This window comes from Erpetoichthys calabaricus, chromosome 18 (genome assembly GCF_900747795.2).
Source record: "Erpetoichthys calabaricus chromosome 18, fErpCal1.3, whole genome shotgun sequence".
NCBI classification, from domain to species: Eukaryota; Metazoa; Chordata; class Cladistia; order Polypteriformes; family Polypteridae; genus Erpetoichthys; species Erpetoichthys calabaricus.
This window is the reverse complement of record NC_041411.2, coordinates 34,294,669-34,308,075: the sequence shown is the minus strand read 5'-3', so window position 1 is coordinate 34,308,075 and position 13,407 is coordinate 34,294,669. Positions and strand designations below refer to the sequence as shown.

Sequence of the window (13,407 nt, the reverse complement as noted above, 5' to 3'; positions counted from 1 at the left end):
ATTCCTCTGAAAGTGATGATAACTATATCCGTCAAATAGGGTAAAGGTCATCTAGAGATGCTGTGTGTTTATAACCATTTAGTACCACCTGTTCATATCACAGGTCAGATAGCAAAGAAGACGCCACAAAAGAAGTGAACCATTTGACTCTAGTCCATCTGCACTTCGTGAACTCTTTGATATAGCATGGCCTTATTTCCCACATCGCTAGTACTGAGGTGTGCCTGGGCTGAGGGATATAGTTTGTCAGCTTTCTGTCTTCTTTTGCCGTAAAGGCTCTTGTTCTTGGGATTGATATTCTTCATCTTTTTGCCACCTTGACTCCATCTCTCCTTTACTCAGCCACCATCTTGTGATGACAGTCAGATCTGTCACTGTTTTTAATGCGTGACGCTGGACTGACCAAGACGGGTAGTCTAGGAAAACTTACAAAAGATAATCAGCTACCACTAGCTCTACCATTTGTTCCTCTAAGTTCACCACCAGGTTTGAGGCCCAAGGTCACCTTTACAGTTTTAGATGGATCATATTCTTAGTTGTGGTGTGTGCAAGCCATGGCATGAGGTGTTTCTCCATAGCAAGAAAGGATTTCCTTTTTGATATCTTGATAATCACTCACTACATATGACCACCTGTGTCATAAGGCCCACAGAGCTTCACTTGTCAGGATAGGGCTGAGGATGTGGGGCTGGACTTGAGGAAGTTAGTGTAGATGGCAGTTATCCTCGTGAGGTCTAATAAGTAAACTTTAGCGTCTTCTGACTCCTCATAAGGATATAATACTTTTGTTGGTGTTATATCCACTGTCCTCTGAGTCATTCATCCAAACATACATCCCAGAATGAGCCTGTTAGAATCAAACCCAGCGGCCCAAAGGTCAGGAGGACGTCTTGTGAAAATTGCACCAAGTTGACGTTACAATTTGCTCCCTGTAATGGCCATAAAAGGTAAACTGGATAATACGAGGAGAGACACAGAAATAACCGGATTGGTAAAAAAAAATATTTATTGATAAATTACAGCATTCTAAACATTGTCACCTTCTATATACCCTCCTCCCGATCCCTACACTGCTTCATACGTATATTCCATTGATCGAAACGGTCATCTTCTTGCTTGAAGCTCTTCAACACGCTTGCTGTTTCTGTCTTCACTTCATCCATTGAATAAAAATCTGTTCCCTTCAGGTCACTTTCGATTTTCAGGAACAAGTAAAAATCACAGGGAGCTAAATCGGGTGAATAGGGAGGATGATCGAGGACAGGAATGTTTTTGTCAGTCTAAAACTGCTTTACGAAAAAAGCTTTGTGCGTGGGAGTGTTGTCTTGGTGAAGCACCCACTCCCCTCTCAACCTGGGCGAGAAGCACCTGTCCTTCCTCGAAACGTTTGTGCCACTCAAAAACGTGTTATCACCGTACAATGTTTTCATCATTTCATAAGTTTCTGTGGTAGATTTCGCGAGAAGTTTGATGTTGATTCACTGTTCGATTTTTTCACCCGACATTATAGCGGCAACTCGTGTAGCGATTGTTGTGCAGATACTGACTGGGCTCTACACCGGATATACCTACTTGGTCGGTGGTTTAAGAGGGAGTGTAGGAGGGGATATAGTTCTATGATTCACATCCGGCCGACATCCAGACAATTTTCCAGGAAAGCCCCAAGCCCAGTCCGGTTATTTTTGTGTCTCACTTCGTAACTTGGACTGGTTGGACTGATGATATTATTAATGAATTTGTGAGTAGAAAAGTAAATCAGAAGCCTCCATAAGATGAGAAATCTGTATTTATTAATTATTATTCCATATTTTTTCTCTAGATGTGTTTTCTGTTGTATTTAGAAAAGTGAAAGGTGTTAACCTATATTGCTTGGTTGAGTTGGGATATGAAATAGAGGTTGTGTTGATTAATGCTATTTATTGTCAATATTTGTAGCTCTATTAAATCGGTCAGGTACACCTCACTGCTGGCTGCAGCGTTGCAAGTTTATAGCACGGCTTGTGTCAGGTGCATGTTGTGCATCAGCAAAATCCAGCGGCACATTCTTTATTTGACTTTAGAGAGGACAGTCTCAGTTTGAGTTAACTAGCGACTGTGACTTTTGTGATCGCTTATGGGGAGGGAAGGCAACCAAATGATGATCACATTTCTAAGTTTGTGTTTTTATGTTGCATGTTATAATTGGGTTGTACTGTTTTATTGGGTTTATGTTTTATTATTGAAAGCAAGATGTGAATAGCTATTGTGTTTCTCTCCATTTGCCAGCTCTTCATGAAACGCATACTAAATCCTGATGTAAATTATTGTTGTGTAAATGATGTAGTATGTCCTATCAATTCAGCTCATATAATTAGATAAAATTATTAGGGATACTTTACTTGACCCCAAGGGGAAATTGAAACTTTACAGAAGCTCAAGAGAAGAAAAGGGTATGTATATATATATATATATATATATATATATATATATATATATATATCACTGCCCTGCACAAAAAGTTTTGAAAGATGCAGCAGTTAATTTTATAATATGCTGTACTGTGCAAACATCAACAGATTTTTTTGTCTCTTGTAAATTATGAAACATATAGAGCCTAATGGTGATGCAATTTTTTATGATAAATTCAAAGTTCACCTCCAGCACCCTTTCTTCTTGCATTTCTGCACAATTGATACATTTTTTTTTTAAATCAGTTATTCATTATTGGTTATCCTGCCACTTGTGCTGGGTATTCAGGATGATTTATCAAGCAGATCTTCTGTGACCTTCATCTCCTGGGCTTCCTTAAGTCTTTCATCTGGGTAGTCATTCCAGCGCTCTGAAGCTTTTCTGTTTACTTCCAGGGGAGACGAGTACTGTAGATCCCCAGCATGCAAGGCGGCGCAGAAGGGCTTCTTCCAAAGAAGGTAACGCAAGAACCCGCTGTCCTCTGCATGGTGTCCCTGTCTTTCTTTTTCTTTACTGTAACATGCATTCTTTGTCCAGATCACTCTTTGAAATTTCTTTACAGAGATCTTTTCTTTTGGGTCCCAGTGCAGCTCCTCTACCAAAGCATATATGAAAACAATCACCCATTTGTCCTAAACAGCAGTGCTGTTGGTGACACAGCTCCACTACATTTAGGGAAATCTGCTCCAGCTTGCTCTTTCCTTCTAAACATTCCTTGATTATTAAAGAGCAGACCAGAAATTTTGATTTGAATCGATGTGGAAATCTGGATTTTCCAAATTATGAACTGAGATTGTGCTGTTAGCTTTGAATATTAAAGTTAAAGTCTGATCCAAAGAATTTAACTTGTTTGCATGATCTGCATTAAGAGCATTCTCTTCTGAATCTCTCCAAACTTTTATGATGTCTTAAACTGGCGTTAAAAATATAACTTAGTGTCACATTGCCTGTTTTATTAGCTTTCTTGATTTAATAGGATGCTTGACACTTAAAACTTAGAGATGCTCACCTGCATTTCCATTATAACTGTCTTTTATACCTTTTACAGATCCTTGCCTTCTACCTTTAGAAGAGGGTAGCTGTGCCCACTACACCCTGCACTGGTACTTCAATAGCAAGGCAGCAGAGTGTCGCCCCTTTGTCTACAGCGGATGCAAAGGAAACGACAACCGCTTTACTGACAAGGAGGACTGTGAGCTGCAATGCTGGGATCACATTAAAGGTACGTGCAGACATCGATGTGTGGATCACAAATTACCTCCACCTTATACGTAGCACTATACATGGGGACGAGGAGTATTGTGTTCTGGAAATGTATTCATGTTTTTGTTTATTGTGATGCTTTTTTAAGTTATTTTATCCACTAAATTTAAACATCCTGTAACATTTGGAACCCATTGCACAATAATTTGAGATGAACTGACACTTTATAGGCATTGGGCATACCAGGTACACACCTTAGTGTGCCAGTGAATACTGGCGCATATATATTGAATTTTCACGGGGGACAAACACTCTTTGATCAAATGTCACTGTGTTGCCATAATAAGAGTACCATACCGCCAGTTATTTGGTGTCACTTCAGGCACTGCGCTCAACCCACTGGAAAGAGTAGCAGAGGAGAGAATGAAGACAAAACTGAGTGCCATCATGAACAATGCTGCACATCCTCACTAATTCTTTCTTTTTAATAGATCTGGTGTTTATTTGTTTGTTATAATATTTATTTATTTATTGAGCTTCTGTAAAAAGTAGAGATGCTCCAATCAGGTTTTATTAAGGCTGCTACCGATCACTGATTCTATCTATCTATCTATCTATCTATCTATCTATCTATCTATCTATCTATCTATCTATCTATCTATCTATCTATCTATCTATCTATCTATCTATCTATCTATCTATCGGCAGAAAAACGCTGATCAAAGAAGGCACATGGAGTCTCAGGAAGGCAGTAGAATCAAGTTTTATTGTGTGATGCACACACAGACCCAAATCAAGTGAAAATGAGCAATTAGCAAATTCAGCAAGCTTACATTTATTACAATTCTTATCACTTATGTAAAATACTCTCATCCTTCTAGTTCTTCCCATCATTACCTAATGTCCAAACCCACCATTACCTATTGTCCATCACTTGACCGAAACTGCCATCTTTACTTCATACCCTATGCAGGTGTCCGAAACTAATTCATTGATCAACAAAACATCTTAAGTCGAAACCAGGAAGACCCACATAAGAGACTCTGTGCTGTTCAAATGAAAGTTACTTGATGTCCAAGCATCTCTCATGGTTGAAGTTTTGAGCAGCTGCATTTCTAAAACAATGGTCTGGTTAACCGTCTCAAAGTACACAGTGTCCTTAACTAAAGTTTTTGAGCTTAGCAACAAGATATTGGTGGTTTGCAGCTGAAAAGAAAAAAATAATAAAATATGCGGGCAATGGCTTTTTATGGTTTAGCCCTTACTGTACTAATGTGAATTAGGATATGATACTTATTTTCATATATGCAAATCATCAACTTTAATAATATTCTTTCCTACACTATCTATCTATCTATCTATCTATCTATCTATCTATCTATCTATCTATCTAAGATATAATGATGAACATGGCTTGCATTTTCTGTGGTAATTCTGCTCAAGTTTCATACTGTAAATATTATTATGTGTATTTGAGTGCTCGCTCTTATTTACAATGCACCATATTTTAGGACTATATACCTGCACATTAAATCATCTGCTATAAATATTATTATATGAAAGATCAGGTTGATATATCTGTTGTCCTTTTCAAAAGGCTATCATCTAGTTATTTTTACCTTCAAGGAGACATTCATCAACTTTAAAGTTAACCTGTAAATTGTCTGCATTATTATCCATCAATCCATTTTTAATCCACTTACTCCATTACAATTTTTCAAGTATCAGAAGCCTGTAACTGGCAACATCATCACAGATAAATCACGGCGTGCATTCATTCCAGCTCATATTCATCCAGTTCTGAGTAAGCAATTACTCCATCATGGACATCTTTTAGATGTAAAAGAGAATTAATGTAAAAGCAAGGTAAATATGTTAAACTGTACACAGACAGCGACCAGGCTGAGAATTGAAAGTATGTCCCTGGAGATGTGAGTCAGTGGCGCTACCTACTGTGCAACCATGTCTCCACACCTACAGTATCACGGTAAATGAAACTGCAGTTGTTTTCCGTCCATTAACTAATGTATTTTTAATCAAATCATCGGTCTCTACTATATAAGTATAATGTAGTCCATCACCTATATACAGGCTCAATTTAAAATCTTCATTTATTTAATAATCTACTACTGCTCTTTTATGAATGCAAAATTTATGACACCTCTTCTGTCAGTGAAGATCCTTCGTTTTTAATTTGGAGATATAATTGGTAACAGTTAACAAGCATGACACCACAGAGCACAAAAATGTCAATCTGCCAACTTGTCATTATCTACTTTTGTGCCAGCTTGGGGTGTAACTGCACTAAAATGGTGTATTTAAAATTGAATTTTAAAATAATGCATTTAATGGGAGTATAAGGGCTAGACTGTAGAGCCTTAGAGATACATACATCTCTTTTACATCCATCGCTCACTTACTCAAGCCACAATTTTAAATTCTTTGTTAGGTTAGGTTAGGTTAGGTTTCTTTATTTAGTCATGTTTACATGAAATGCTGACTTTGCTCACTTTTTCCTGGCTGATAATTTACTCAATACTCTAAAGAATATCCTGTGTGCTGAAGACCCTTCTTCTCCACTCAGTATCAAGGTTTCAGAAGCACCCTGCCCCCACTCTTAGACTCAGTTTGTCACCCCCAATTCCGTGTCATAAGAGCGTATGAGCGGTGAAACAGGATGTGCAAAGCTGTGCTCTTTCGACATGCATTTAGGTTTCGCATTGTGATCATCCAGCCAGAGGCCTTAAAACGAGCCTGATTAAATAAGCTGTGAGCCAACGAAGAGTGTCACGTACATAGGGGGATGGGGGGTGGTCTTTAGTTATATCACAGACGCAGAGCTCCTATATACGGCCTAAGATTCCAGCTGCTGGGTTTTTATGCCTAATTTTGTGCTCTTGATGTTAATGGGCATTACCTTCCCATTATTTCCTCCATAAACATTCCAAAAACAAATCTTCATTTTCCGGTAATTCTATTAAAATGACTTACACAAAATTACGTACAGTACAAGAATGTGTTTAATTAATGTAAATGTTTAATTAAGACCTTCTGTTTGCTGTTTCCATTACATATAAATACTCACATAGCCCTGCTTTCTGATTGACATTACATGGCAACAACAATTACACCTGAAGGCCTTTGGGTAGTACTTTCCTGTAGAGTATGCAAGCAGGCTGTCTGTACTCATGCTTGTCATAAACCATGAGCCCTAAAACATGTAAGTTCCAAAAAGCTTCTGAAAAATGCCCTCCTGGTAGGGTTTACTGTCAGACCCCAGCTAGTAATGAGAGCAAGTCTTCATAAAATACAAAGAATATTTCCACAAAATGCTCTGTTACACTGTGACGTTCCAAAGAGCACAAAGGAGTTGCCAGCAAAGGCAATCCAAGGTGAACAAAGTCCCAATACAAAGTCAAAAAACAGAGCGTGGGTTCAAAATGTCCAGAAATCACAAAGCGCAGAAGAAATAGACACAAGTAAACTCACCACTCCCAAGCACATTTAAAATGAACCACCAGGAACTGTGGGAGAGCATTCAGATTTATAGGGCGGAGGGCAGTTCCTGGTGGTGACAAAACGCAAAGCACATGATGAAAGCAGCCTCTATACAAAGAAACCTAACAATGTCCCAAACTAATAAAATGTGTAAGTAATAACCAATCTCTAACATAATTCACAATATTAACATAATCAACAGAATCAAACATGAGCAAAGAAGACATAAAACGGAGATTTGAATCCTGGATGAAATATAACAATGGCTCATTGAGTCACTTGAGTTTTAATAACTTTGACCACCTATCTTTGGTGGCTTAGTTTCTATGATAATATTGCATAGCCGTCTTGCTATTGTATTTGTCTCATTTCACACATGGATCGATTTTCAGGTTTCTGGGAACATCTTTGCCTGCTCCTTTTTCTTGTTTAGATAACTGATTTTTGATTGTTAACTTTGTGTTATATTTTTTATGTTTTTACAATTGTTTCTTTATGCTGGTAAAAGTCCCCAAGAGGGTAGAAGTATACACTGAGTAATAACCATTACCCGCCATGCCTCAAAACAAAAAAATTGCAAATGGAACGAGATAACCACAATCAAAAGCAATGGCTGCAAACTAGCAGAAAGTAAAATTATATATTGTGGTTGTTGGAAGGAACTGCATGTCCACAAATAGAAAATACTGGGGCACCAACCTGGGCATCCCCATTTAATTAGGTAACAGTCCAAACAAAAAACAAGTGCTTGATGGCGTTAAATGAACAAAAACGCAGTGTCCAAGAAAGGAACCTGTTTCTTGGCTGGTAAGTGCACGGTGGGAAGGAGCTCCATCCTGCTATGTGTTCTCGTATCAAGTGACTCCTCCTTCCAAGAACAAAAGGATATGTGGCAGGGGAACCAGTAGAGGCAGACTCAATTGCACTCACTGAGTGTCTTCAAGGCACTGTGGTGGAAAAAACAGAAAGCCCCCTCTCTGCCCAGGGTCGAACTACATACCTCAGAAGAGCCTGGAGCATGATCTACTGACTTGCATGGGTGACAATATATCTTAAATATAAACGTCTACGCATGGAAGTGTGTCTGTCTGTCTGACCGGCCTGGAAATGCAAGGCTACAGCATGCAGCTCAAAAAACCAGCAAGGCAGCCTCAAGTTAACATACGAGGCTACAGCATGAAGCTGAAAGAAAGTGACTCCATCACCAAAGTGAAACCGCCAAGGAAAGACAAACGAGAGAGAAACTCGCTTAGCCGCTGATAGACAAAGGGGCGAGCACATCTGGAAAACGAAACCGCCGACTCTGCATTTCAATTTTTTTTCCTGATGATTTCAATAGTTTCTAGGAGCCCGGGCTTTTTACAGCATGGGCTTACACAGCTAGTATATATATATATAATATATATATATATATATATATATACACAGTATATTGTCACAAAAACCACAAAGAGCCATAGCAAGGTTTGGGGCAGCCACCCGTATAGTTGGTTTCCTGGCTGCAAATTGTCGTTTGAAATGATAGCACTGCTGTGCACAAAACTGAGTCCAAAACAAAATTGATGGAATAGGGAAAAGGTGGAGGATTTCAAAGGGAAAGACAGGAAGTGAGATCAAAGGGGTCGGGCTCAGGAAGGTCTTCAGCCATAGGTTCGAGCCTGGACGTGACATCACAGGGGCCGGAGCTGGCAAGGTCTTCTTCCATAGGCTCGGTCCCGGAAGTGACGTCAAGAGGGCCAGGTGGAATCTTCCGTGAATGGTCTGCAGGCAAGGGAGAAAAAGAGTCAGTGCACTCTGCCACATCCCGGTATGATTCGGAACTGCCCTTCCTCAAGCCCTTTAGCTGCCTCCCATGCACACGTGTGTGACAATATATATATATATATATATATATATATATATATATATATATATATATATATATATATTGAATTGGACGCTGTATAGCACCCCACCCGACAGAGGCACGTATAAAATCCGACTAAAGACTTTTATTTTTCTTCAGCTGGAGGGCACGTCTTCCCCGTGAACCCCCCAGCCACAACACAGTCCCAAGCACAGTTAAGCACAAACCACAACCCTTCTTCTGACACCACCACTCCTCCCAGGCAACCTCGTCCTCTTCCTCCCAATTCTGGCCCTGAGCGGTGGTTGCCGGTCATTTTTATAGCCCACCCGGAAGTGCTCCAGGTGCTTGATCACCTGTTGCTAATTGCACTTCCGGGCAGGGCTGTAGAGTTGTCCAGGTTGGCTCCAGGATCCATGCAGCAGCCCCTAGCGGCCACCCCAGATCCCCACAGGGTTATGGAGAACTCCATTTCCCATGGAACCCTTAAGGAAACTGAGGCACCATCATCAGCCAGGGAGGCTGCCACCAGGCATCCCGGGGGAGGTACTGAGTAGCCTATGGCTTCTCCCCCTGAACATAAGTAGAAGGGGCGTCTCGGCCGGGCATGGGACCCAGTCGCCCACCACAATATATGTATCATTGTGCTCAAAGTTCCAATCTAACTGTGCGACAGTTGCATGGGGAGGCTCGTTCCATTGATTGAAGTTGTGGCACCGGCTGCAGCTTCACATCTTTTTTGTATTTGATCTGTGCAGATGTTTTGAACTTTTTATTTCCATGAAGAAGATAAAGTAATGGCTCAGACACAATAATAAATATTTTCTTATTATTAAAATTTCACAGGGTCACATGTGTTTACTTTATTGGGAATGTAGAGGACTCCTTCAAGGCTTGCTTTGAAATATGGAGGTGCACGTGGCTAATTATACATTTGAAACAGCCATGCAGTGCTAAACACAAGCAAGGTGGAAGGCTGGAGTACTGAGCGGGTGGTGACATCATACATACCTGAAGCAGCTCCACAACAGTCTTACAGTGAAAGTTCAGTGCATGGATGCTATAGCTCTGTAATGTCACACTGGCCTTGCAGGAGCACTGGGGGGAAAAAATGTTTGCCTAGGCCAGACACTCAGTGAAGTTACAGGAAAATATTCAGTGAACAAGATCACTGGTGAATACAGCATATTCGCTGCAAAAAACACTTTGACTGATTTTGCCAACCAACACTCTAAATGAATTGAGTTTTCTATCAAAGAAGAATAAAGTGAATGTAGGTTCTTCAAAACCTGAAGTAAACGCTTTGGGAGCTCATGACGTTAAGCTTACTACATCTCCTAGCTCTCCTAACACTAAGACAGAGAACACCATTCCTTGCTGTTAACTTTTATGTAATCGAGTTTCCTTCATAGAATAGGCCCACTCACTAGCCATTAGTCATTCTGAAGTCATCGGTATATTTTCAATATTAACTGAGCTACAGTACAATAATTCTCAGATTTCTACAGATAACCATTGTGTGATGAGCTTAGTAGAAATAAATCTAATCATGGTGGGGTTTTCTTTCTCACTTACTCCATGTGATATCAGCCATTCCTCCATCAACCCACATCCACTCCCAACACTGCCCTTCTTTTACATGATCTGCTTTCACAGGTGATGCATTCTGGGCTGAAAGTTCATTTCATTTCTTTGACAATATTTTGTAAAAGAGGGACAAGTGGCAGAAAAACGTTTGGGGTGGCCACCCCACATACTTGGCACAAAATATGCTATAAATGAACCAAAGAGTAGTCACTCAGGACCAAGTCCAAACAGAGCTGACTATACTGTAGAACAGGTTGGTTTTTATAGAGGGTAGACAAGAAGGGGTGTGCTTGAAGGGCCACAACCGGAAGTGACGTCATGCTGGATCTTCTTTGGAGGGTCTGGAGAACAGAGAAGAGAGAAAGAGTTAGTACACATCGCCATCCTCTGGCCCGGCCTAGAAGTACAATCACTTAAGCCTTTCAGCTGCCTCCCAAGCACACGTGTGACAATATTTATTAGCCTTGCAGTAAATTCTAAAGAAGAAAGGGATCAGTCTTATAAGGTAGGGGTGTCAAAATCAGATCCTGGAGAGTCTCAGCGGCTGCAGGTTTTTCATTCTAGCCACTTTCTTAATTTCCTGCAGACCTGACTCTGTTTTATATCTAGATACGTATGTAATTCAGTATTAATGTATTGCCTAAGTATGCTGAAGTGTCTCCATTAATGCAGAAAGCATCATTCCTAATTAAATTCTATATAAGCATCCGTTGTAGACGTCTCTTTCACTCACTCACTCACAGGCCTTAATAGGTAGTATTCTTTTAAGCACTGACAATGACAATGATCATTCTTTATAGAATCCCCTACACTGTCAGGAATGACCAACTGAGACCCTGCCAGTGATAAACTGTGGGAGATTTTCAACACATGATAATTGATATGTGTCAATAACTCACAGATCTTGATCATCGTGTTTTTCAGACACAGCAAAACGAAGGAGTCAGAGCTGAGAGGCATCATTTACACCTAAAGACTGGACACCTCAGGACTTTTATAACCAGCAGAAAAGTGTCTCCCCACACTGGAGACCAGCTTTGTCCTTTCTAGGCCATTCTTGACATAAGGATTCTCTGCAAGAATTTCTCCCAAGAGGCACTCCCTGAGACAACAGCTGCAGGTCAAAGGGAGATGAAGAAACTCAATGTACTATAGGCCTGTGGAATACTGCGGGGCAGTGGTTGTTGTTGTTGTTGGTGGTGGTGGTGTATTTCTTGCTGTCTGACAATGAGACTTCAGCATTCAGGGTTGGGCTCAATCACCTTTGCAGACACTGATGAGGAAAAGTCCAAAGTTAAAGTTAGGTGGATGAGATGGTGCACAGAAACCGAACGACCCATTGAACTGATTGTTATGTGATGAAGATAGCAAATGAACGGTGATCTAAATGGATTTGAGAATTTGACTTTTCAGATTCCACTCCTGATGCAAAGTTGACAACCAGACACAATGCCAGACCAATTCATGTTTTGTTTTGTTTTTTTCCAAAGATCTCAAAGGTGATTGTGGTGCTCTCCACGATTATCTTCAGCTCTTTATTTTCTGAAAGACATGCACTGAAGGGGGGAGGAGAGTGGTCTCCAAATTCTGTCCTCCCATATCACAAACTTTACACTTTAATTCATTGAGTTCATATGGACTCACCTTGCCTTTCTGGATGGCCATCACCAAGCCTGCTGCTTATTCCTTTTTTTACAAGCTTGTAGTGCTAAAGTTAACATTGCGCTCAGTATACAGTCTTCTCCGTTCAATTTAACTCAGGTTAAGTGCTTACAGTCTGAAGCAAAGCTGTCCATAAGAAGGTACAATTTACCAGGAAGTGGAGATAGAACATATCGTCTAGAATGAATGATGAAGCCACCTCTGATAACTGAGAGGCCAAATTTAACAGGAGACTCCATTTATGGCTGTTATGTGTGAGATAGCGCCTTTCTATTTGATTATTTATTTTGGATTTTTTTTTTTTTTTTGTCCCTCAACTCTGACTTCTGGATTCCACTTTTCTCCACATTGACTGTACCTTAGTTTGTCTTTCACTAATTGAACCAGGAAGAGTATGTTTGATTAATTTTAAAGTTGTCTGAATGAGCTTCATCCCAAAGCAAAAAATGTTTTCCAGTCCTTCTCCCTTAGCCATATTAGTACTTTTTCTGAAACGTCCCAAGACATTTGCTGGGGATGTTGTCCTTGTACTGTATGTCATCCGGCATGATGGGACAGCAACCCTCACTGTTTTTATTGGTTGTTTTTACTGGGGAGGTCGTTTTCTGATGGTGCCCCCCCCACCCCATTTTAACCAGTTCTTCCAACACAGTGGATGTAGGGGGGCTCATTTGCTGACAGCCCTGTTCTTCTTTTAAATACTTTATACTGCACACTTCAGTTTGAAATAATGAATTGGGTTTGTGGCCTCACACTCACAGCCCAAGATGGAAAACCTCTGCTTTAAAGACGAATCCTTTATGATCAGACGGCCTCTGTCACCCATGGGGTAATTTGTGCCAAGAGAGAAATCTGCAGTTGTGTATATTTTTCTTAATCTGGGAAAAGTAATAAATTAATTTTTAAAAATTGTGCATGTTCGTATGTCAGTCACTTAAAACACATGGTGCTTGAGTATTGATACTATTTTAAATTAAGACAACAGATATTGAATGTGTAAAACCTGAAGATGCTTTTGTTAGTTGTGTTCTTTGACATTTTTTTATTTCAAATAATTGTAATTAAATAAAAAAAAAAACATATTACCAATCCTTAAAGTGTGCAATGTTTGTATGTCACTCATTTATATGTTAAAATGTTCAAACAGCAGCGGGTTTCAGTTT

General features: G+C 40.0%; 1 protein-coding gene across 2 annotated transcripts in view; it reads left to right on the top strand.

Annotated features, from left to right (window-relative positions):
- The window catches only part of si:dkey-117n7.5 (uncharacterized protein LOC559444 homolog), a 29,422-nt gene extending 16,087 nt beyond the window's left edge, over positions 1-13,335 (top strand). Inside the window, exons 3-5 of one of the 2 annotated variants that reach the window (XM_051921182.1) lie at positions 2,844-2,906; positions 3,497-3,670; positions 11,507-13,335. In XM_051921182.1, coding sequence (XP_051777142.1) covers positions 2,844-2,906; positions 3,497-3,670; positions 11,507-11,535 — 266 coding nt within the window. In that variant the 3' untranslated portion in view covers positions 11,536-13,335. The remainder of the gene's footprint in view (positions 1-2,843; positions 2,907-3,496; positions 3,671-11,506) is intronic. The other variant, XM_051921183.1, reaches the window with a different exon arrangement.
- Positions 13,336-13,407: the final 72 nt, after the last annotated feature.